Genomic DNA, 25960 nt, shown 5'->3' with positions numbered 1-25960 from the left:
TCTTGCCTGTGACACGCCCCTGGAGGCCACATGCCACGGGTCCAGGGCTGAAGTTTCCGCCCTGGAAGGGTGGCCAGGGGGGATGACAGACCCGCTCCCTGCTGGCCGTCGATTCAATCACACAGCCTTTCTGTTCGGAATGTGGCCTGAAATTAACAGCGTGGGTGTCACCCGAGAGCCGGTGAGACATGCAGAGTCTCGGGCCCCGCCCAGGCTTCCTGAATCAGAATTTCCATCGGGTCAAGTTCCCAGGGGACACACGGGCACAGCAAACTTTGAGACTTGCTTCTATGCAGGAGAACAAAAACCACTCCAGCAACTGATGTCATCACAGATCATCCCCCCACCCCCAAGTCACTCAACAATCAAAAACGAGGAAAATGCAAGGAAAACGCAGTGGGGACCTACCAGGAGGTCTGACCAGGCTTAACATCTGGCCCTGGAGGGTTCACTTCAGACCGGTGTCCTGGCTTCAGCGAGGTTTTGATCCCACCCTCATCTGTCCACTGCCTTCCTCCCTTGACCTTCGCGTGGGCGTGGGCCAAACAGCACGCGGCCCTTCGCGGTGTCCCAGCAGGCCGAGGCGCCCCCGGGCGCTGCCACTTCCTAGTCCTGCGACCACACGCACCTTCTTGAAGCTCTCTGAAGCCTGACTTCCTGATCTCGCAGATGGGGAGGTGGGGCTGAAGGGCCGCAGTGTCTGAGGATTATGTGGGAAAGGCTGTGTGACATTCCCAGCCGAGCTCCTGGCTCCAGGAAGTGCCCCGAGAAATGCTGGCTGTTTGGCAAGACCCTTCGTAGTCTCTTCCTCTCCACCTATAGACCCAGCGTACGCCAGACGCGTGGCATCGGAGCCTGGGGACCGGAGACTCTAATTAAATCCTCACGCATATGTTTGAGAAAGCTCCGTGTCTCTTGGAAGACTCTGTGATGCCACCAGGCTCACTTCCAGCCGCACCCTCATCGGCCTGCCTGCCCGGAGAACAGCTGTCTCCTCGCAACACCCTCTGCTCGCGAAGGGCCTTGCGTGCAGCGGGCCCTCAGCACGCATTTGTCGGATGAGTTAATTAATCATTTAAAGAGATAGCTGTGCACCGTAACTGCTCTGCTACTTGAGCGCTAACGTGCTCCTTGTAAATATGCATGGAAGGAGCCGAAAGGGCCTTTGGAGCTGATTTCAGCCCCAGGGTTGTAAAACATGCAGCACATAGACACTTAAGTTAGTACTCTTCCCTGGACTGCTATGCTGCAGCCTTAACCTAGTCAGATGGTTATGCCACGAGCCACGGTTGTGCAACGTGGCCAAGGCAAGGGACCAGCATCAGACACCCAGCGGGCTGGCTGCTGACACCCAGAGGGCTCTCGGACACCCAGCGGGCTCTCAGACACCCAGCGGGCTCTCAGACACCCAGTGGGCTCTCAGACACCCAGCGGGCTGGCTGCTGACACCCAGCGGGCTCTCAGACACCCAGTGGGCTCTCGGACACCCAGCGGGCTCTCAGACACCCAGTGGGCTCTCGGACACCCAGCGGGCTCTCGGACACCCAGCGAGCTCTCAGACACCCAGCGGGCTCTCAGACACCCAGCGGGCTCTCAGACACCCAGCGGGCTCTCGGACACCCAGCGGGCTGGCTGCTGAAACCCAGCGGGCTCTCAGACACCCAGCGGGCTGTCTGCTGACGACACCCAGCGGGCTCTCAGACACCCAGCGGGCTGTCTGCTGACACCCAGCGGGCTCTCAGACACCCAGCGGGCTGGCTGCTGGCTGGCACCACAGACCAGTCAGAAGGCTCACTGCCCATTCACTACCTGCCACAGCGGACATCTGTTCACGATCTTGGGGAGACAGACAAACTGAGTGTGTCTCAGGTTCCATCCACCCAAAAATAAATGGAGGGAAAGTGGAAAACGAGGCACAGTCCTGTGGGGCAGAAATACCAGGCCACGGAAGGGTTCCTTCTTCCTTTGACTCTGGCATGACATGACTTCTCAGAGCCAGAGGGACTCAGGGACACCTGTCCGCGTGTATCTCGGGGGAAGAGGGAGCTATTCTTCGTAGCTTTCCCCATGGACAAGAAGCCACTGACTGGGAACCAAACCAAACCAAACAACCAAATGCAAGCGGATTTTGGACCAGAAGGTACGGCAGGAAAGACGAGCTCTGATGGCCCAGATGACCCCAGTGACATGGCAGCGCGGTGGCAAAGGTCCGAGCTGAAGTAGCAATGAAAGTGGTATCGGAAAAGGGAAGAAAGACCCCGGAAATCCACTCCTGAATGGAGTCTAAGAAGAAAAGAAAACACACTGTGCTCGGTCTGTCAGGTGGAGGATTAAAAGGAAGCCCTTGGAAGTTCTTATTTGAAGACGGTTTGATTTTCTCCCCGTCATTTCTCTGTAATCTACAGATCTATCGTTCTTTACTGGTTTCTTCTGAAGTGAGGACAAAATAAAGGATTCACTCCTTCGGCAAAGAGGAGATGCTAATTATACGTCAGCTCTGTGCCTGAGGGGGCGCCCATCCCCCAGGCTCCCGGCCCAAGTTCAGCTCCCTGTCGGTGCGACCGCACGCTTTGTGGTTTCAGTTAACGTCACAGGTCTTCACTCAAGGTGACACAAACTTTTCATAACAGATTTTTCGATGTTCTAAAGGAGTTTCATTGTAGCAGTGGTACACGCCTATTGTGGGAAAAACAGAGATGGGATGGGGGTAAGAAGTGGGGGCGGGGCCATGAAAGAATTAGAACAGAATAGAACCAGGGACACTGAGGGAAGAGAGAATTTTGAAGAAGGCAGCCTGGTCAAGAGGGACGAATTCTTCTGCTGAGATAGATAAAATGGTCACAGCATAGAAACGAGAACCTCTGATTGAGGAACCTTGAGTCCCTTCTCCACAGCTCTTTCTGTAGAGTGAAGAGGTTGAAAGAAATAGTTTGAAGAGTGTAAAGAAGCTGAGGAAGTAGAGACAAGATAGTCTCTTGCTCAAGAAACTTGATGGTGCCTTGTTGAAAGGAACTAAGAGTCACATGATTATAAAAGTTGTATTTTGGGGGAAGCTGTAAGGTTGAGGAAGGGATAATTCAGTGGCTGGAGAGGTTGTAAAGATCCAAAAGGAGGGGACTAATGAATGAGTGAGGTTGGAGAGGAAATGGGGGCAGGTGGAGAGGTGTCCATAAAGAGGAGGAAGTCACCACCTTTTCTGAGGCATGAGGGCAAATGACGATGAGAGAAGACACACGTAGGTTTAGAAGTGGAGAGAGGGAGGCTGGGAAATGATAGACTTGATTTGCTCTGTATAAAATAATTAAGATGGCCTAATTGTAGATAATGAGAAATAGAAGTATACTTTTCAGATTCCAGCCAGACTTATCTAGAGACAGTCACTCTTACCTAGTGGTTCGGCCAAACCACAGAGTGACAGCGTGACAAGGAAGTGCCATCGGATGGGAGGCAGCCTTCTGAAAGAAGATCTGGACATAAAGTTCCACCTCTGAGATGACAGCAGAGGTGGAGCATGTCACATGTCCCCAATGAGACCACGGGGGACGTCAGCATACCAGGACCTTCACCTCTACTCCACCACTGCCACCACCACCACTAACGAGCAGCAACCATCGACCACTGCTGAGGGCTTACCACGCGCCCGGCTCTGAGGGAGACCTTGGGAGTGTGAAGCTGAGAAAGATTGAGAAGTTCTGCAGTGATTCGTAGTAAGAGGAGAATCTTGACTCAAATGCCTGACCCTGCAAAGCGTCTCACATCAAGGGGGACTGAGAAGGACCCATAAACTGTTGGAGCTGGACCAACCCTCCAAGGGCATTACAAGTGAGGTCCTGATTGTTAACTGACTGAACAGACGTCACCTGGAAAATTCTAGAGTCCCAACCCTTCTGTTCTATGCTCTTTCTGTTTCATTTCACCCCTGGTAAACCTTTGTTTCTAGTCTGTCCGGAAGCCATTGTAGGTATCTGAGCATAGGTACGAAAGTGAAAACCAGTGAATCCCTTTCCTCATGAAGGTTTTTAAAGTTAGAGCAGGCAAGAACATATAATCAAAGGACTCATGTCTAAAAGGCTGTCACTTTAATGTCATGGGAGGAACAGCTCTCTCAGAACATCTGCCCCCACCGGTGTAGATAATCCCGTTCTGGACCGGTCCTCTAGGGCGCAGAAGAAAGTCTTCCTCTGTCTTAGGCACGAATAGTTCTTAGTCAATAGTGTGCCTTCGTGCAGGCATTTAGAATGCAATGAAATGAGTGCTTAGGGAGGAGAAAAATAGTTAAAAGTAAAAATCAGACAAAGCAATAAGCAAGACAAATGCTATGATGTCGAGGTAAGACTTGGGGATGGGGGATGGTGTACATGAACAAAATAGAAGTACTAAAATGTGTGATGATCTTTAAGATCACCAGCAGCAAGGGGTTGTATACATCAGCACTGAAGTCAACAGCTGGCCGGTGACAGAACTAGTTCTTGAGTGGCAAACGGACTGCGGTCAAGCTTATTGCTTTGCCGAGGCCATTGGCAAAGCTCCCTCCTGGGCTCAGTGTTCAACCTCAAAGACACTGCAGTGCTGGGGACAGAAACAAGTGGAGGACCCGGAGTTCTGGGGAAGGTCAGAGTCATCTCTCAGAAGTCTGGAGCCTGGCAACCCCTGACCTACTGGCAAACGGAAGCAGGGGAGGGTTTAGCCTTTTGGTTGATCACTAGGTCATGGAAGCTTTGCCAGCTGGCACTGGGCTTATCTATATCCGCTTCTGTTACACTCCTTTTGTGGCAAATTAGCGTCAGAACAGCTTTAAGATGCTGAAGTTTGAAAGGTTACCAGAACCCTGTGGTGGTGTCTTTCAGTTTACAGGAATCGGGTCCCAGGTGGGGGTGGGGTGGGGTGGAGAGAACGCCTGGAACAGCTGCTGCCAGACACAACCCTTTAGTTTCTTTGGGAAGAAGGTGGCCAGAAGACACTCGCATGCTTCTGCCACTTCCTGAGCAGACAAAATAGGAATGTGTGCGGAGCTGAGAGCCAAGAACATCTCAACCACAGGGGATCATTTCCCCCACTGCAGCCTACTGGTCCCTGGACCCTTGATCATTAAATCTCAAAGGATGACCTACTTCTGGAGTTTCTTTTGTGCTAATTCCATCACTAGCCCTTGAGCATCTCACACATCCATAACTTGGCCTCATCAGAATGCCAGGAGGATTAGCTCAGGAGAAGAAATTCCAAGAATGGCAATTCTTAATCAGTCCTGGTTGACCAGAAGACGCATTAACTAGCCAGCACTCCTCTGGTTGACCAGAAGACGTATTAACTAGCCAGCGCTCCTCTGGTTGACCAGAAGACGCATTAACTAGCCAGCGCTCCTCTGGTTGACCAGAAGATGCATTAACTAGCCAGCGCTCCTCTGGTTGACCAGAAGACGTATTAACTAGCCAGCGCTCCTCTGGTTGACCAGAAGACGCATTAACTAGCCAGCTCTCCTCTGGTTGACCAGAAGACGCATTAACTAGCTAGCACTACTCTAGTTGACCAGAAGACGCATTAACTAGCCAGCTCTCCTCTGGTTGACCAGAAGACGCATTAACTAGCCAGCTCTCCTCTGGTTGACCAGAAGACGCATTAACTAGCCAGCGCTCCTCTGATTGACCAGAAGGAAAACTTAGATTTGAAAAACTCCCATTTCATATACTTACTTGGACTGAATAGTAATTTTCCATCAAACAGTGGACAAGAATTGACGTGTGAGGATGGTATCTGGAGCTACATAAACCTCATCACTCAAATCAGTAGGAAAAATGGGCCGAAACACGGCAGGATGGAGTGAGAAGGGGTTACCATGCAGCTGCTGGAAGAGGGTCAGGACTGCGGGGCGCAGGAGGGGTGGGGAGGCTGCAGCCCTCTCCTTCTCCTCTGCTCCAGAAGAACGGCGGTTGCTCTGGTAGCAGAGCACATGGTGGCTGGTAAAAACCTTTGGGAGACTCACTATGATAACCAGCATGGCGATCATACAGTTTGGGCGCCATCCCGAATTTAGTTTCCCCCAAATACCCACATGTTGAGATTGGGTTTTAGCAACCAAACCTCAGCAATTTTTTAAAATGTTTTTATTGATTTTTTTTTTTTTAAGAGAGAGGAAGGGAGAGACAGAAACATCGATGTGAGAGAGAAACATCGATCAGCTGCCTCCTGCATGTCCCCCACCGGGAATCAAGCCAGAAACCTGGGCGTATGCCCCGACTGGGAATCAAACCGGGACCTCTCAGACCATGGGATGACGCTCAATCCACTGAGCCACACTGGCCAGGCCAAACCTCAGCTACTTTAAGGATGGGCACAGAGCATCGAGGCGACATCAGCATTGCCCATCAGCAAATTCCCTGGTCCTTGAGTTTGGACCTCCTGCACCCAGAGGGCCAGTGTCTGCATGAGGCGTGAACCTTGTGGAGGCCCATGTCCCTCACCTTTGCTGATGTCTTCATATTCCAGCCAGAGTCGCCGCTGGACCTGCTTGTTCGGGTACCAGATAGAGCAAGACTCCTCGAAGCCGTAGACAGCTTCCTGGATGTAGTGGTTGCCAAACTGGTCCAACAAGGCCACAAAGTCCCCTCGGGAGGTCGCCCCATCGAGGGCATGGAGAGCGTTGCTGAGGGCTGGGGGAACATCACCCGAGAGTAGAGTGAGGACTCCCCATGCGGGTATCGGGGTCCGCAGGCCCTCCAGCCCCCGGGGGCATTCTGCGTGGCCCAGGGTGAGTTGCAGAGCTGGCTGGGACTACCAGGTGAGTTTCCTGTCGCTAAGTCAGATCTCTCGGTTCCCAAACAAATACCTCTTTGAGCCAGTGGACCATGTTGTTAACTTTTTGCCAGCTAGGCAGAACATTGTCAAATCTACCCCCTGTTTAAGTCAACGTTGGTCTCAAAGAATATGTCATGACATTAAATCAATTTAGCGAGCTCAAATAATAGCATTTTGGGGGGAAAAGAATAGCGTCGGCTAAAATAGACGCACAGATACAAGCAGGGAACATTTCCCATCATAAGGACGTGTCTGTTGTGTGTATGTGGGAGCCCTTGTCCTGTCTGCCTTCCCTGTTTCAGAGAATTCCGTTGTCCGAAAGACAGCCCGTGGCAAATATTCTAAATCCAGTGCCTGCTGAACCTGGCCAGCTCTCCACAGCCCTTCGGCCATATGGCCCTCCTCACCTGTGTCCTACTACAAGAAGGCAGAGCCTGGTCCAGGCATGAGACCCCACGTGCAGAAGCCCAGATCAGCCCTGATGCCATGGCGGCTTGGAAAGTCATGGGGCAGTAGAGGCATCGGGCTGGTAACGCGGACAGGCACAGCGCCTGTGCCAGGAGGGCCTGTCTGGCGGAGTCGCCTCGAACGCAGAGGGCTTAGTTCTGCCTGGGTGTTTTCTGCACCAGCAGAACCGACTTCAGTAAGATCCCCATCCCAATCCCTGCTTGTCAAGAACTCATCTTTGATTTAAAAAATACAAAGTTCTGAGTCCTTTCTTGTCCTCTAGAGATGTTCTCTACTCTTAGTGCATTTCTTTCTGTGGCACTAAGTCTTACCGTCTGTGACTTCCTGTCCCACCTCCACCTGGCCTCCACCTGTTCTCTCTCTCCTCCCTGCGTTGCCTCCCTGGGCTGTCCCTATGACTGCTCCCTTGTCTTGTCCTCTGGTGCCAGCAGTATCACCTGACTCTAGCTAGCCTTTCACCTGACACAGAGAAGCCAGACTCTGCAGCATAAACGTCAGGCCTGGTACATTCCGCAGGCAGCCTCCATGGAAGGAGGTGAGTGATGTTCTCCTAGTCCATGGGGATGAGGGAGAAGAGAGACACAGACCTATAGTAGGGTCGTATTTGCAGAAATGGTCTCTTTTGCAAATTGCAGATTCGAATTGCTCAGATACTAGGAAAAGCTTGATTCAAGACATTGACCACTAAGATCTGAAGAATGCTTGTACAAGGTACCTCATTGTTCTGTTTTAGAATAATCTGTGCTACTCTTTAACTTACCAGATCTATCTGTCTGTCTGCCTGCCGGTCTGTCGGTCATTTGTTTTGCTGACTCGCTGTTTAGGAGTGCTAAAGTTTTTCATTTCTCCTCCTGCCTTCCCTCTTTCTTGCTTCTTTCCTGTCTTTCCTTCATTGTAGGGAAACTCTAAGTTTTGCTGGTTGTATTTAGAAAGTTGTATTCTGTCCATGTATAGACAGTCTGCTTGGCATATCCTGTCTACACACTGGGTGACACCCGGGAAGGTGATAAAGTAGGTGTTTATCTTCAGGGGTCCCTGGCTTGCCCTCTCTGTGTCTTCTATGATCCAAGATAAAACTTGCAGTTTAATCTACTCTTGCAAAATGTCTGATTCCAGCCACTGGCCCTTAAGGGTGAATCTGAGTGAATTGCTTATTTATCCCACTTAGTATCTATCTCACGATGCACCTTCAACAACGGGAGAAAACACGGTGCCCTCGGAAAGAGAGCCCACGCCCCGGGAGCCGGCGGGGGGGGGGGGGGCAGCCTGCTGGTGTGCTCACCCTGCGAGATGGTCACTTGGTTGAGTTTGATGTGATACATCACAGACCGAACCGTCCAGTGCTGCAGCACGGGGTATCCAGACACCTCGCTGAAGTTCACCATTCCTAGGGGCAGAGGAGATACATGCTCAGTGTGTGCAAGGGATTCCCAAGCCCCAAATTGACTAGTGGGGGGGGGGGTAAGTGTGAGAAAATGTGACGGAGAGACTTTCTGGGACCACAGTCACAACAGCGATCTTTTACTGAATGCTTCCTCTGTGCCGGGCATTTGGCTGAGCACTTTGCACATATAACGTCATTTGATTCTTGTGAGCTAGTTGTTATTACTTACATTTTATAAATGGGGAGACTGAGGCTCAGAGAAGGTGTTTGCATAGGCCCCCCTAGGCCAGCAGGTGCGTCTGAGACAGAGCGGAGGTTCTTAACCATTCTGCTCCAATATCCCCTTAGAGATGTATATGAAGCGTTGGCTTACTGTAACACACCAGTTTTTTACCCCTTTAATAGTTGCAGTAATTGACTCAGCTCACATACCTGATAACATTGATTTTTCCATCCCATTGAACTGATTTGTGTTCCGTATTTAAGTTTTAATTACTCTGAAGCTGGTCGTGCTTATTTCTTCTCTACCAGGAGAGATAGTGTCAGCTCAAGTAAGTTAAGGGGCAGGGATGACCCTATTTTCAGGGCCATCGACGTGTTCGACACGGTGACAGACACTTTATTCGTGCTCCTCCTTTTATCAATGGGGAAACTGAGGCTCCAAGAAGCCAAGTTGCTCATCCAGGGTCATTCTCCAGAAACTCATCCTTCTAGCCTCCTAGCAATGTTCTTATTTAAGCACTTTGGAGAGAGAGGCACCCTATTTGAATTCTGCCCATTACTATAAAATGCTACAGAAACAAAATAATTAGGCCACAGGAAGTTTAAAAAAAAAATCACCTTGTTAAGTTTAGAAAACCAATTTTAGCTTCATTTCTATGTCTAATGTTTGCTATGTATATATTACAGGAATAAATAGAGAGACATATGCATATTTATACGTGTGTATGCAAATATGACGGTCGCATATAAAGGACACTTAGATAGGAGGTAGTGAGTGAGTGTGTGTGTCAATATAACGGCAATAATACAGACACAGGGAATTATCCTGCCTTTTTGGCCCATGCTTCCTTCAGGCAAATCAACTAATTTTATACCTAAACTAGATGAAGAGTAGGTGGGATTAATTAGCTGCTTGTCAACACTGATCAAATTAGAGGAGTAATTGCCCAATTTCCATTTCCGCAAGTCACGCGGGAGAGATTGTGGGTGAAGGAAGAGAAGGGTCAGGAGAGGCCTCGCGAACCCACGCTGACATTTCATCTCGAGCCCCCAGAGATAAGCTCCTTGAGACCCTCAGGAGGTTTTCAGCACTTTTTCTTTCAAATGTCCTTTTAGAGCATAAAGTTGTGTGACCACAGTGCTACTACTCTGGCTTGTAACCTTTATGCTAATTCTCAAAGCAGGTAAATGAGGTTCTACCCCTGCAGGTTTGAGAGCCCGGCGGCACCCCGCAAAGGCACGCTGTCCGGGGGCATACACCGGGCACGCGGGGGGCCTGCTCTCCCGAACGCCCCCTGTCAGCCCGTTGGCGGGCTGTGATTTTGAAAAGTCCAGTAATAAAAAACCCCAGCAAGCCCAATAAATAAAGATTTGCCATTATATCAGCCAATGTTCCCCCTGACTGAATAGTTTCCCAGGGGGAAGAGGCGAGTGGGGAGTCAGGAGGCAGGGGTCCTCACGCTGGCCCTGGCCACGGGTGGGTCTGACTGCCAGCCGCGGACCCGCCGTCCTCTCTCCGGCCACCTGGCTGGAGGGTCTCTCGGCTCCCGGCTGTTTTATCGATAAAGTGAGAGGCTTAGTTGAGATGACCTCTTCCTTCCTTCTCAACTCTGTGACCCCGATCGGGTGGGCTAGGCAACTCGAGTGGGGTCATGTCCTCACCTTACCTGCACTACAAGTGTCAGAACGAAGTTAAGTTATGGGTGTAAAAGTACAATGAGGAGAGAGAAACCACCGCGCAGGTACGGGGCTGCCAGGGTGTCACCTCCTCCTCCCTCTCTCTCATCATCCCTAATTATGTGAACTTGACATTTCTTAATTGATGCTTTCGTTATGCATTCCTAGGCTTTAGTTCAGAACAGAGGAAGAGAAAATAGAGGCAGCACAAGCGCAGAATTGTCAGAAGAGATGACAGCGCCCCACATCCGCCCAGGGCGAGCCAGACCACCGAGCTGCGGTCCTTCACTGCTCGGCAGTGACCACTCTCTGCGCCTACCCCGGGCCCAGCCCGGGAGCGGTTCCCTAGCCGCCCACTCGCAGATGCCCGCTGCTCTGTGCCCGCTGCCAGACGCCGCTTCCGCGATGGCAAAGGAAGGGCACATCCTGAAGCAGGTACGCCTTTCCGCGGAGTCAGAGCCCTTTCTCCCTGTGCCCTTGGCGTGCAATCAGCTCTAGTTTTCTTTCCTTTTATTATTACTTCAAACACATTTCTGAATGCCTTTTTTTTTTTTCAAACAAAGTATCTCTGACAATGTTTTCTCAAGAATAAACATCATTTTTTTCCTTACCTCTGCTTGAAAAAAAATGACTGAATAGACTTATGTGAGGGAAAGAAAAGGAGACAGGAAGGAGGGAGGGAGGGAAGGAGGGAGGGAGGGAGGGAGAGAGAGAGGGAGGAAGGGAGGGAGGGAGGGAGAGAGGAGGGAGGGAGGGAGGGAGGGAGGGAGGGAGAGAGGGAGTAAAGAAAGAAAGAAGGAAGGAAGAAAAGAAGGAAGGAAGCTTTCTCTTATTATTTATTTGAAATTTCAGGGGGATGTATTATCACCCAAATTCTAAAGCCTGTTTCCTTTGGTTGACCTTGAAGAAATTCCAAAGAGCTCAGAGCTCTAAATGTTCATAGAAATTTATTGGTTGTGGCACCCAACAGGCCCATGAGTGTGGTCAGCAGCCTTCTCCTTGGACCACCCCCACACTCTCTGCTCTTTCTCTGTTGAGAGACTGAGAATACCAATAGATGATGGCCAGACCATGCATAACAATGGAACTCTGACCCAGAGTCGACAGCAGTCAGCCCAGAAAACCAACCTACTATCTATGGTAATCAGCCCAAGAAGCGTCTACTATCTATGCATCGGATCTGCAGGAAATCAGAGCGCTCTCTTTAGCAACTGGTCCAGGATGCCAAACTGTACCACCTGTAAACATTGGCCTGGCTGGACCAGGACTTGATTAATAACTGACAGATTCCCAGTTTTGTTCTTGCCTCCAACTCAGGTCCACCAGAGAACATGAAATGTGTTCTGTGAAACACACAGAATGCCACACTCTGCTTCGTTGACCCAAGTTTCTCCTACAGTTCCCATCAGAGCTCATCTGAAGTCTCTCCTCCTCCACCCTGCAGCTTTGCTGTCCTCTGCCCGCCCGTCAGCCTCTGCCAAGACGAAGGGATGGTGGCCGACCCCCTCGCTCCAGCAAGCGATGAGCAAGCAGCTTCCACCTGTTTTCATCTGCTGGGTCTTCATTTATTTCCACACAACGCATAATCCCAAAGAGGCTGGTGAAGCCCGGAGTTCTTAACTGTTATTTTGATAAAGAGGGTAGCAATCGGCAAGATAAAACACATACATCAATATTTTCTAGTAGGTCTTCAAACCAGTAATTCTGAAAGATGAAAATAGCTGTTAAGTGTAAAAGGATTCTCTAGTTACACAGGTTTTGGAACTGCTGGGTGAAATAAAGTCAAAGGGATTTTTGGAACCGCAGGGTTTCTGGAACCTGTTGTATGCTAAGATGTTGCAAATTGCCAAGAGGTGGGTACCATGGTCTTTCCAAATACAGGTGAAGAGGGACTAGTTTAAAAGTAGAGCACTGTTTTATTCATTTATTATTTTTCATTAAAAAAATGTTTGGGCCCTGGCCAGTTTGGCTCAGCGGTTAGAGCGTCGACCTGCGGTCCTGAGAGACCCGGGTTCAGTTCCCGCTAAGGGCACGTACCTCGGTTGCAGTTTGTCCCCAGCCCTGGTTGGTTGTGCGGGTGGCAACCACTCGATGTGTCCCTTCACGTCGATGTTTCTCTCTCTCTCTCTTCCTCTCTCTCCCTCCCACTCTACCTGAACAAAAAATGGGAAAGTGTCCTCGGGTGAGGATAAAATAAATAAATTAATTAATTAATTAAAAAAATGTTTGGAAATGCTGACATAGAAGATTCTGAAGACCACCTTAGCTCTAAAATCTAAGCTTGTCGGTGTGGGGGGATGATGACCTAGACTAGCCCAATCGTTTGACAAGACAGGAAATTCTCTGTATGACTCTCAGGAAAGATACAAGTAAAATGTTGCCAGTACTACAAAGGTAAAACGGAAGAAATTTGGTCACTTGTCTCTTTAATGGACTCTTCTAATTATTCTGGGCTGTCAATAAATGAGAAGGATTTCTTTACACATCAAAGGGACGTTCTTGGCCTAAATAGTATCACTTCCTAATCAAAATAGGTTGAAAACAAAGGCTGGTTACCAGAGTAGCAGATCGAGACGCGTTCTCGCTACGCTCTTAGGAACGAGAGACTCCACTCTCTCGGGGCCGTGGGGACGAACGCGGTCCACATGGATACCTTGTACTCTTCAGCCTATAAGGTGCCCGGGCAGGTGCGGTCAGACACGGGGAGGAAGAAGTTTCTATTGTGACCAAATTCCTGTCTTCTCCTTACTTCCCAAGATGCAGATCCAAACATGCGTTCTTCTGATGTTTCTCCGATTTGCCCACCCACTCCTCCCTAAAAGCTTCAGGTCGCATCCAGGACTACTCTGTGTCCTCCCAGCCTGGTGACTGAGTGAAATCTCACCTGCACAATAAGATACAATGCGTGAGGTCTTGGTGGACCTTTAAACAGAAGCCAGGCGGCTTCTCGTGGGCGTGGACCCTGTCCTGCTGGTGTGTGCCTCTCACACCCTCCTCCACAAGGCTTTCACTAGGTGTGGCAGGTGTTTCCCAACAAATGAAGTGGAAACAGACACCCAGAGTCCCCAGCACTAGAGATGCACGCTGTAGGGACGCGCCCAGAGGCCGCATTGTAACTTTTTTAGTTTAAGCGCGCTGTGTGTGTGTGTGTGTGTGTGTGTGCATGTGTGTGTGTGTGTGTGGTTCTCTTTTAGAGAACTAATTTCGATGAGATTTATTTCTGGTCCTGATGTATCAAACTGTTTTTTCTCTTGCTCCCTCTCCTTCCCCTATAGGGAAAACTCTATTTGGTAGTTTGAATGTGCGTATTTTCTTTCTCACTTGGTATACGTATTTATTTAACAAAAAATTATATCTCACTTTGTATCAGCAACTGTTCCATAAACTTCACAGAGATGAATTTAGTCATTCCTCATATGAATCCTATAAGGAAGGCAGCATAATCTTCATTTTTACAGATTTTTAAAAAAACGAGGCACAGAGAAGGTAAGCGACTTGTCCGAGATCACACAGCCAGTGAAGAGCTGAGCCCAGCTGTCGGGCCCCAGGGCCTTCGCTATTAGTCACTATGCTACACGAACTTAGCAGACCTATTTCTAATTCCATCCAGGTCTCAACTAAAATTGGGAACCTAACCTGATATCTGGAAGAGGCTTACCCTCAGCACAGTCCATTCTTCAGAAAAGGAAAGAAAAAGGGGAGAAAGGTATAATAAACTAAGAAAGACATAGAATGAGGGAGGAAGAGAAGAAATGGAGAAATGAACAAAGCCAGTAACGGCAGTGAGCCTGTACCCAGCCTTCTAGCACGTGACGCTGGGTCCCTGGTTAGTTGCCTCTTATGGGTCCGTGGAACCCTTTGAAGTGTCTTCTTTGGTCCAGGAGGTCCCAACTGGGGGTCTTCAGAGGCACAGGAAGGAGAAGCTTCCCATGGAGTTATTGCCTCAGACCATCAACCCCTCCCTTAGTTCCACATTGAGCCGGGAGTAGGGTGCCACTGGGCTCAAAATAGCATGGGGGCAGGTGTTGTCATCTTATGACAGGGCCATGAGCCCCGAGAGACTGCAGTGTCTGAAGTCACAGAGTAAGAAAGTAGCCGAGCCGGGATTCAAACCAGGGTCGTTGGACCACCGTCACACTGCTCCATGTGACTTGTCAGTGACAGATATTTAGGCTACAGCAGGCATCCACCTTCTTTCTGCCTGTCCTATGACCTGCTCACTTCCTCCCATCCACTGAGAACTCTGAACTCTGTCGAATTAGCCCATGTGTTTCCAGTGCATCCCAATGGGACTCGCAGGGAAAGGTATTCTTATGAGTATTCTGCAGATGGTTATATAATAATATTGGCAATTTCACTGACAAATAATCCTATCAGTGTTCAGTTTCAGGGCTGAGCTTTTATTGCGTATTAAGGAAATCACTGCTTCAGGACCGTAATAAATGGGGTGGAGAGTCTGTGTTAGGAGGCGGCGGAGCTGCCTGGTTTCTGCAGGCTACGGGCACGAGGCACACTTACCGGTCAGGAAGTCAGGGTCGGGGGTGGGCTCTGAGATTTCCTCCAGGCACTGGTTCTCCAGAGGCACCGTGGCCACCACAAGGCCATCTGGCAGCTGCTGGCCTAGGCCTCTAGCAAAGTTGTTTTGCCTGGAAACAGAGGCAGACTTTCATTTCTGAACGTTCAGGTGAATCCCACCCTCGGCGGGAAATCTAGATCTCAACCCACAATGGAAAATTCCTTGTGGACCTCAGACGCCCCTCACTCCGAACCCCACTTGATGCACATGTCTGGAGCAAGCCAGGGTGTGAGACAGAGGGTGAGGGCTGGGGAGATGAGAAATAAGCCAGAGGAAAGGGTTTACTCAGAAGACAGAGACGTTCTTTCTTTCATCCCGGACCCTACCCCCACCCCCTCTGCGTGAGGTCTGGGCATCCGTGTTCTCATTTCTAGACCATGGAGAAGACGCCAGCCCCCACCAGGCTGGGTGTGACTCCTCCCTGCTTGCTGCTGGCCAAGTCCCAGGCTGAAAGGAGAAACAGTAGTAAAGTCTACGGTCTGCGACGGAAAAGACCTGACTTCTGAGAACTGGAGGGGACATTTACTATCAGTTTGCTCATATGAGTCTAGGCTCCGGCTGCTGTCAGCCGCTTGTCCGCATACTGCTATCAACATTTACCCTATTAGAGATCAAAGAACTTTAAAAATATGTGTTAATTTATTGACAATGTCAATAATAAAGCCATTGAATAGCAACATTCTAAAAATGATGAGAGGAGTAGCGTTGTTTTTACACTTTTTGTGGATTTTTACAACGCCTGCCTCTGAAGACTGCAGAATTCTCACCTCTGCACTCATCTTACTGCGATGTACTGTCTGGGTTGACGTATATGAAGAAAACCCAGCCTCTCTGTATTTGAAAAAGGCAGGACTCTGACTGTCCCCTGGAAGGACCTCAGGGACGCTCAGGGATCCTTGGTCCATACTGAAGGACTGCTACTCTGGATTGACTCACACACTGAATCTTCCACTCGGGAGGAAAGTAGAACCCGGGCATTTTGTGGTGGCTTCCATGGAAAGCCCTCTAGTCCTTGCCTGGGCGGAAAACCTGCACTTCCTGCTTGACCATTCGCCTAGAGGAAGGAACATGGTTCTCAGCTCCGGAAGGAGAGATGCGGGCTTGGAGAAGACCATAGGGGAGAACATCGCCTGTCCTTTGAGGATCACATTTATCTCCAAGATGTAAAACTCAACGCTGACCAAAGTCTCCAGGGAAGACGATCCCGCAGCTCTGAATAACCTGATCTACGGGCACGAAGTTCACACACCTGAATGTTCCTTTCAGCACCTGTCCGGGGGCCACTTCCTTGGAATGGTTGTTGTAACCAAAGAACATCTCCCCGAAGAGGGTCTGGTTCATGGGAAGCTCCCGGCTGTCCCCACAGTCACCTCCCTCCGGGCAGGTCTCCGTGATGAGTTGGCAAGAGCGTCCGTCCACACCCAGCTTGTAATCCTCAATGCACCTACCACAGTGGGAAACTCGAGAAGTTATTCCATCAACAAGCTATGCAATCAACTCAGCCCGACAGCAGGAAATGCCTTTGGGAGTGTGTTGAATGGCTAGAGGTTATGAATATCCTGATTGATTTTCGTCCCCTTTATAACTCAGTTTCTTAAGCCTGCGAAACCAAGTCTCCTCCGCAGTGCAATCACATCGGACCTCTCCCCTTACCCTGGCAGACCAATGCCTTCAGGGTCCTGGAGTGAGTCCTTCCCTACGTATCTGAGTCCCAAATCGGCCAGGCTAGGAATCACTGCAGATAAGCTGGTAAATGAGTTGACACGTTTAAATCCAAGATACTTTAGAACCTTTCTCCAGAACCATTTATATGGCCAGATTCTACCTTTGTTTGGAGGGTTAAGTAAGCAAAAAAAGAAGATACGGTGCTTAAGAAATTAATGACGTTCTAATTTGGTCCTACAACAAGTCAACTACAAAATTAGGAAGATTGATCTTTCTCTGGCTGTGTTCTGTTTGAATGGATCCAAACACAAGGTCTACCCATGTGAACTCCCTTTCCAACTGAATAAAAGAGGAGCCAGGTCCCATGGTGTGGCCCCTTTTTGACATCCCCCCATTAAGCGTGTACAGTTTCTCTAATGTAGGAGCAGTGCTGATGCTGGTAATACGGGTTAGTGACCCAGAAGTCATTAACTGGACCTTATTTGTAGTTATATTGAGAAGGCTATAATTTGTTAGTTCAAGTAAGAATTATGTTGATAAAGCTGTCATTTAAAAAGCATATTGATTTAATTTGGGTGTCTCCTTAGAAATCTACAAGATTTTGAATTTGTGGATGTTCATGGCATTAAAACACATCTTTTATTACTACCTCTGGTCACTCTTGTAATAAGATAAAGGCTGCTCTGTATAGAGGAACAAATCATCATAGTTCTAAGTGCTGAGGAGCAATATTGAAATGGCAAAGACCCTGCCCTTTATGGGTGACCTTGGGTCCGCTGATGAAACTTTCTGAGCTTGTTTCCACATCTGGCAAAGGAGGGGGACAGTAGCTGCTTCTCTGGGATGTCGAGAAGGTTCAGGGGGACCATGAAACGTAAGCACTTCTGCTGCGTTAGCAGGTAGCAGGTCCTCGTCCAGGGTCCCATCACCGTCACTAGCAGAGGCACAATGAGGTCTAGGTTCACGCACTTGAACTGCCTGTTCTCCCCTTTACCACTCACATATCCGTGTGAACAAGTGTGACTGGAGCGCTTTAGTTATAAGTGCTTGTGACTCGGTCTTTGTATAAAAATCTCGAATCAAGGACTTCTTTGTCAGGCTGTATACAGTGGCTTGGAGGGTGCCCAAGCACATGTGTACTGAGTTCTACCTGAAACAGGAAAGAAGACCCATTGCATTGGTCCAGGACACAGAGGTGACTTCAGACCCACAAAGGACTCTGTGGCACCAGCCAGGTCTGGGACAGGATAGTGAGGGGACTCCACCCTTGAGACATGACATAGTGCTTCTGAAAATAATTCAGAAGTCGGCCAGCTCCCTCTCAGGCCGCTGTGAGCATCTGCAACAGCTTCTCCTTCACCCAGCCCCGTACCCTCCTCTGTGTTCACGGCCGTGGGTCCCACTATACACTCCTTGGAGGGCAGAGACCAGGTCTCATATCCTGATGTCTCTCCTATATCTACCACCTAAGTCAGCTCTCTGCACAATCTAGGTGCTTGAATATATGCTTATTAAAAAAATAAAGCTTTGCAACATTGGCTGGATTTACCTCTGTTCGCTGAGGGGGGTCCACTGTGATGAAACGGTATAGAGGCATGAATATTTAGATTAAGCTTTCATTTATGGAATGGGTTTTATAAGAAGCTGAATGTGAACACTGCTTGGTTGCAAATAAATAAAATAAAACAAAGTACAGTAAAATAACATCACTATTGCACCAAATAGTCTTTTCATGATTGTTCGGCAGGAACTGGCTTTTGGCAACAATCTAGCATCGCTTTATTATTATCAATATTTTCATTGCGAGCCTGTTAGACTGTGAGACCCTTGAGGGCAAGAACCACAGTCATTCGTCTCTGCAGCCCAGGGGCCAGCACGGTTTCAGCATAAAGGAAATGGTCTTCCTGCCAGGCAGGAACAGGGTGGGGGAGGGAGACTGAAGGGGGGGGAGGAAAGGGGGATGGGAGGGAGGGGGAAGGAAGGACAGGACAGAAAACAAGCTAGAGGTGTAGAAGAATGGGCCGAGCCCGGCTGGGTGCTCCGTTGGTTGGACTCTGTACACCAAAAGGTTGTGGGTTCTATTCCCAGTCAGGGCATATACCTAGGCTGTGGGTTTGATCCCTGGTTGGTACGAGTACAGAAGGCAACTGATCACTGTCTCTCTCTCACATGGATGTATCTCTCTCTCCTCTCTCTCTCTCTCTCTCTCTCAAATCAATAATAAACATATCCTTGGGTGAAAATTAAAAAAAAATGGACCAAACTTATATACCATGAAAATATCTTTAAGTATAATTCTAGTCAGTGGTGTAAAGTACAGTTTTGAAGGAGGTACAGACATGTTTTAAAGCCAGGAGGGCCTGGGTTCTAATTCTGTCTTCTCGTTTACCAACCCCCGGTCCTGAGGGACTCAGCCTCACTGTGTCCTCGCTTCCCGGGGGTGCAACGGGCGGGGCCGCCTGCCCGTGCTCCCAAAGGCAGTGAGCAGAGGGACAGCCAAGAGCTCTGTGGCCACACGGGGCAATTCCCATGTCTGGGGGGGTGCGGAAGGCTGGGACTTAGGGGACACATTTAATTATGTGCCACTCCTCCAAAGATCCCCCCTCTTCTTCTTTGAGTCGATTAGTTTCACACAGTCTTTCCCAAGCTTTTGGGCCATGGAAAGTGGTCACAAAACACCTGAGGAACAGTTCCACAAAACACAGTTGGAAAATTCTGGTGTAACCAAGGCAACGACTGTGGCCATTTTCCTTGGCTACCGGGGTGACCAGACTTTCCCTACCGGTCCTCCCAACTCTGACTTTGAACGCTCACCTCTTCCCGTCTCGCAGGCTCTTTTCTCTGAGCCCACGGCCTGGCCTGGGCTGACCAGTGTACTCAGACATTTTTTACTGGTTTTCGCACTGAAATCCCCCATCTCGGCAAACCAGTGGGCCTCGCGGGCGCTGGACTCACCCGCAGAACATGAGGATGTTGTACAAGGCAGGGTCGTCCGGGAAGGGCGCCACCTGCTGGAGACACAGCTGTTCGCAGCCCCCGTTGAAGCCGTCTGAGCAGTCCACCCCCACGTGGCGGTCGTAGCAGCCGGAGCTGTCCTTCATGGGGCTGAGTCCGGAGGGGCACTGGCACAATCAGAAAGCATCCACACAGGGGGGTGAGTCAGGGGACTGGGCTCTCTGGAAATGGGAATGGAGCTACTGACCCCCATCTTAGCACTCAGCCTTGCAGCCATTAATATTGGCAAATAATGCAGAGATTTCCCACTACGTTGGACTTCCTGGAAAAGCAAGTGACCTTTTTGACACCTTGCTTCCTCTCTCTGGGCATAGACCACACACATGTGCATTGAAGCCAGTTCCTCCAAACAGGCCGGAGGGGAGCGTTGGAGCAGGACAGTGGGCCTCCGGCTGGGCCTCGGACTGCCAGAGCGTGGAAGGGACCGGCCAGAATTAAAATGTATGCGCAGAGATCCCCTAGGGCTGGGGCAAGGCGGTGTCACTGTTTGCGTTTAGTATGACAGGACTTTTTTTTAGGTGTCCCCCTTTGTCAACATTGGTACCAGACACCAATGTTGCAGGGAACGGATGGAGACAGGCATCCAGCCAGAAAGAGAAAGCGGACGTCCTCGGTGACCTTGGAGGGAGGTTTGACTGCTTTCCTAGTGGGAGTGGCCATATTGATGACCTTCACGCCTCAAGGACGCCCTGCGGAGGACACACAGACATGAGCGCCCACAGGTGTAGCACTTGGATTTGGACTGTGTCCCTGTGCCCTGGACGCTCTTAATGTGAGACAACTTGCCTTTCTGCACCGTCATGCCCTCAGTACGCTCCCCAAGAATGACAGCAAAGGAGATACTCCAGGAAGACACGGCCACCAGAATGTGGGTGGCACAGTGAGCGGCACCCATCTGACTCATCAAACATCCTATCGAGGTAAGCATGTGACCACCCCTATTTTACACATGAAGACATGCAGCACTGAGGGTTTAACGTCCCCAAAGTCATGCCCTGGTCATGGCAGGCCCACGTGGAGTCCGTGACCCAGTAGCCCCATCACTGGCTTCATCGGCCTCTCCCACCACCGTCACCCTCTACCATTACTGGGACCCCAGCGCTATGCTCTGTGCTTGAGGGAGTGCATCTCCCAGCCCCTCCCGGGGTTCTCACCCTTCCTGATGCCTCATGTTGTGGTGACCCCCAGCCATCAAATCATCTTCATGGCTACTTCATAACTGTAATTTTGCTACTGCTATGTCTTAGGCGACCCCTGTGGAAGGGCCGTTGGAGAACTTGGACTACCCTCACTTAATAGAGTGGAGAGGGCTAGCATGGCCAGTAGCGCATGGGTTTCTCACCGCACGGGAGGGGGGAGGGGCTCCGGCTGAAAGTCGGCCCCTGTCCTCTGCCCTCCGCTTCTGCCCGCACAGCAGACCCCGCACGCGTGCTTTACAGCTGCTCCCCTGCAACAGGCGGGGAGGGGACAGACGCCTCGCCCAGGGTCAGGCGGCGAGTCCGGGCAGAGCTGGGGTCTGCTTAGATCTGAGCGGCCTTTCATGGCTGTGTCTCATGCTGTCAGCTAGCGAACACACTTCTCCGAAACAACTTCCCAAACTCGGAGGAACAGTGGTAAACAACGGCCCTCCGGTCCTGCCGCCTGGCTGCCTCCCCCTCTGCTGCCAAGCACCTTGGCCCAGCTGCAGGTTCGCCTCTGGAACCCACCCCTCCTCCTCCCTGCTCCCCTGTGCAAGATGGAAGACCGCAGCAGGGTGCACGCTGACACCAATCCTGCAGTTTCACAAACACACGGCCCCCCGTGGGCCTGCCAGGCTCCCAGCCCCCCCCCCAACCAGCTGGAGCGCTGACAGGACACAGCATGTAGAGAAGCTTCCAGGGCTGCCGCGTGCTGTGCAGACCCAGATGTTCCCGATGACAGTAAACAATCAGATGAGGCAGCCGAGGACTGCACCCCACGTTTTGCGAGCCCCCCACCCGTCCGCTGCCTCGGCCACCCAGCTGTTAGGCCAGGTGTGCTACCAGAAGGGAGCTGGTGTCGCCGCTGTGCGGCAGCCCAGGCACGGGTGTGGGTCTTGAAACACAGAAGTTTGATGGGAATTAAATGGGCAGCACTGGTTGCCATGAGTTTGCCCCCCCCCCCCCAAAGCTTGAGAAACATCATCAGAGCTAGCCCTGTGATTCCGCCTCAGGTGCCAGTCCTTGGACCGGCCAGCTATCTGTCACCCCCGGCTCCCACCTCCTCTCCACCTGCTTTTTCCCAGAATGCTCGGCCAAGTGTGGTTTTATTATTATTATTATTATTATTTTAGATAAAGAGAGAGGAAGGGAGAGGGCAAGAGAGATAGAAACATCCATGAGAGAGAACATTGATTGGCCGCCTCCTGCATGCCCCCTACTGGGGATTTGGCCCACAACCTGGGCACGGGCCCTGACCGGGAATCGAACTGGTGACCTCTTGGTGCATGGGTCAACGCTCAACCACTGAGCCACACCGGCCAGGCTCAGGTGTGGTTTTAGACTTCACCAAATGAAGCTCGAGCAGGCCGTGTTGCAGTATTCCAAACCCAGGCACAGCCACACCCTATGTGGCCTGGTGTCTAGGTGACGCTGGTGTGCCAAGTTGGGCCACCTGGTGTTTGCAGTTAGGAGATTTGCAAAGAAGACAGTGTTAGCTGCCTCGGATTCTCCTTTTCTTATTAGCAAAGCTAAAAATAATAATGGCGCTCAGAATTAAGCAATTCTACATGCAGGACAATACATATATTCAAGCCCAACAATACAAGTGGACTTTTTTTCTGTCATTAACTGAAACTCAGAGAGATTAAGGAATCACTTGTTTAAGGTCACAGAGGCGAGAATCAGATTTTTGACTTAGATCTGTCCGACCCCAAAGCTCACGTGTGTCCCTTCCACCTGGGTTCCCTGGAATCCCTAGAGAAATGCTGTCAATATGGCAACAAAGTGAAGCAATCTTGTAGCTTTGTTGTTCATTTGTCTGATTCTTTTAAGCAACGCCCAGAGTGCATTCTGAAATCACAATGGATTAGTAGCTTCAGCCTGATATTCATATTCTCTCTCTCTCTCTCTCTCTCTCTCTCTCTCACACACACACACACACACACACAGATACACATGCACACACACATTACAGGTACATATATTTATTTCTAGGACAAAACACTGCAAACTGTCCAGAGCCATGACCTTGAAGACAAGTCAAGATCCTCAATCACTGAAAAAGATGCAATTATCTTTACCTCAATGTAACTTACTTGGGCTGCAGTTCAAAGTAAAACATTTTTGAAAGATTTCCAGAAAGAAAAAAAAAAATAAAGCTGAACCTAAAAATAGAGTTTTCTTCTTAACCCTTGCTGAACCAGAGCCCCCGTGCCCCAAGGAGTCTAATCAGTCAGTTTTCCCACAGTGCATGTGTTTGCTCCACAGCACGCCCTCCTCCTAGGAGTGTCTGCAGCCTAAGCCCAGCCATCAGGAGAGAAATCCTGCCTCCCAGAGGTTTGCAAGAGCTGGTGCTTCTCTCCCCTGGGTGGGGACAGTCCCCCCTCTGGTTCCTTGAAAGAGACCGTTTGCTCAGGATGGAGCCCCAAGGTCATGCACTAACCTCTCATTGCATCGGTTACATTACACTGTCCCACCACCTTTATAAACCACAGGCTCGAGAAGAAAATTCTCTATGTTATGCAACAACCCTCGCCCATCAAGGAGGTCTAATAAATGAGCTTCAGTTTCAGTGACCCCTAAAATATACAAGGTTAATCATCTTTCATGAAATGCTCATGGCTTCTTGACTCATTACTGGTCTGAGGCATAATTTGCTAATGAGCTTAAAACGATTTTCTCTATTCCACGTCTTTTCTTCCCCTCTTTCCCTTCTTCTCCTACCAGCGGCTTTGGGTTGAGGGATCGCCTAGGAGTCTGGTCACACGTCGCCAAGCCCGAGACTTGGCGCACCTGGGTGCGGACTGGGAGTGGGGTGCCCTGTTGGCAGAGAGGGTGAGTGATGGGCACGGAGCACATTCGGGGAGCCCTGGGAGAAGAGAACCCCTTCCCCCATCTGAGCCTGCCTTGCCCTATCCGGGGTATTCACAAAACATGCCACCGTAATTCCTGCTCAAAAGAGGTTTTTCCTACATGGCACTTCTATTCCGTTCATAAACAGCGATTTCCCGAATTCTTCATGAGCCCTGTCACGGAAGCCCAAGGTGTGCAGGGAAAAGTTGGGCCGAATTAAACTTGTCTCAGCTTCCTGTCCCCGTATTTCTGACAGCCTCTGGGGCACACTCTTCCGCTTACTGTCCTACAGAGAGGAAGAGAGGGTCACCCGTAATGTCTCTGCACATCTGCGCTCCGGGAGAGAAAATGACACGTTTGGTGGGAAATCACTGTGGGCAGCTTGTGGACAGAAGGGCGCCAGGGTCACTGGGTAATTCAAAGCTCATTAGAGCGTAATGATCTGGCAGGGAAGGTCACATGTTCAACACGACAAAGCTGGACAGCCGATCGCTCGCCTTCCAAGGCCACAGATGCTCCCCCAAGCACACGCAGACAGGCCACAGGGCCCAGGCTCTCGGAGGCCACCCTCGGGAGGCCTCACTTCCAGGGTGCGCATGAAGATGATGAGGGAGCAGGACAGCATGAACTTACCACTGCGTGTTAGCACTGGAAACCATTTCCAAGCTTTCTTTTCTTTTCTTTATTTTTAAAAATTTTTATGTTTTCATTGATTTTTTTTAGAGAGAGGAAGGGAGAAAGAGAGATAGAAACATTGGTGTGAGAGAGAACTAGATTGGCTGCCTCCTGCACGCCCCCTACTGGGGATCGAGCTTGTAATCCGGGCACGTGCCCTGACCAGGAATCACCCGGGATCTCTCAGTCCACGGGATGATGCTCAATCCACTGAGCCACACCAGCTGGGTATATTTTATTTATTTTAGAGAAAGAGAGGGAGAGGAGGGAGGGAAGGGGAAAAAGAGAGAGAGAGGGAGAAACATCGATTTGCGGTTCCACTTATTTACACATCCATAGGTTGATTTTTTTATGTGCCCTGACCAGGGATCAAACCTGCAACCTTGGTGTTATCAGGATGATGCTCTCACCAACTGAGCAACCCAGCCAGGGCTTCAAACAAGTTTTATATTAATCCTCAATAGGCTTGATAAGAAGAAGGGAGGCCTGGTGGGGGCTGGGATTGGCTGGCCTACGGTTCTGCCCACCGAGTCGGCTCGGTCCACTCTGCCATCTCCCACTGATAGCCCCAAAGAATGTCCGCAACACAATCCCCGGGACCTGTGAACATGTCACTTTGTCTTTGACTAAAGGGGCTCTGCAGATCAAGTTGAGGCTCTTGAGATGGGAGATTATCTTGGATTACCCAGGTGAGCCCGATGTAATCACGAGTCCTTCAAAGTGGACAGGGGACCCCGAGAGGATGCAGGGGTCGGCATGAAAGACGGGGCCATAAGCCAAACAAGGGTGGGTGGCCTGCAGACGCTAGGAAAGGCAAAGCAATGGGTTGTCCCCTAGAACCTCCCCAAGGGATGCGGCCCTGCTGACACCGTGATTCCAGCCCAGTGAGGCCACATTGGGTTCGCAGCTCCAGACCTGAAGGGGCGAGTTGCTTTAAGCTACTGAACCTGCGGTAATTTGTTGCAGCACCAACAGGACACTCATACAGAGATTTTGCAGGACCCCGTGGGGTTCCACAGACAGAGAATGGATGCACCTGTGCCTTCCAGGTCGGGCCCAGTTTCAGCGGTGGGTGGCTGACCTCTGCTCTGGGCACCCTCCCGAAGGGTCAGCAATCTCTGCTTTGGGAGAATGTTCTGGTTTGCAAAGGAGCGACTGTGGCTTGTATAGGTATGTGCCTTTCACAGGGTTTGTTTCCTGTCCTCAGGCACCATGTAAACAATAGAGCAATTAGCTGGGCAGCAATTAGTCCTGGGAGAGTCCGTGCAGAACCGAGAAACATGTCCGGTTTCCGAGAACAAATGAGGTTGGCAGGCGAAGCCCACCAGCCCACCTGTCCGCCTTGCATTCAACAGGAGAATAAGAGGTGCAGGCTGTTTCCTCCCACCTCTCTGCCCCTTTCCCAGGTTCCTGAAGGGCCAGTGTGTTCTGAGTTCTCTCTCTTTCCACGAAGAC

The 25960-nt window shown here is 50.3% G+C and overlaps 1 protein-coding gene across 1 annotated transcript in view; it reads right to left on the bottom strand.

Annotated features, from left to right (window-relative positions):
- Positions 1 to 25960, bottom strand: part of ASTN1 (astrotactin 1) — a 282406-nt gene that overhangs the window by 48230 nt on the left and 208216 nt on the right. The window contains exons 12-16 of the mRNA XM_036272001.1: positions 19740 to 19906; positions 16369 to 16563; positions 15062 to 15189; positions 8543 to 8647; positions 6459 to 6647 (exon numbers count right to left, since the gene is read on the bottom strand). Of these exons, the coding sequence (XP_036127894.1) occupies positions 6459 to 6647; positions 8543 to 8647; positions 15062 to 15189; positions 16369 to 16563; positions 19740 to 19906 (784 nt within the window). The remainder of the gene's footprint in view (positions 1 to 6458; positions 6648 to 8542; positions 8648 to 15061; positions 15190 to 16368; positions 16564 to 19739; positions 19907 to 25960) is intronic.

Source organism: Molossus molossus, unplaced genomic scaffold (genome assembly GCF_014108415.1).
Source record: "Molossus molossus isolate mMolMol1 unplaced genomic scaffold, mMolMol1.p scaffold_m16_p_20, whole genome shotgun sequence".
Lineage (NCBI taxonomy): Eukaryota > Metazoa > Chordata > Mammalia > Chiroptera > Molossidae > Molossus > Molossus molossus.
Note: the sequence above shows the minus strand (reverse complement) of the source record. Positions and strands in the feature narration are given on the sequence as shown.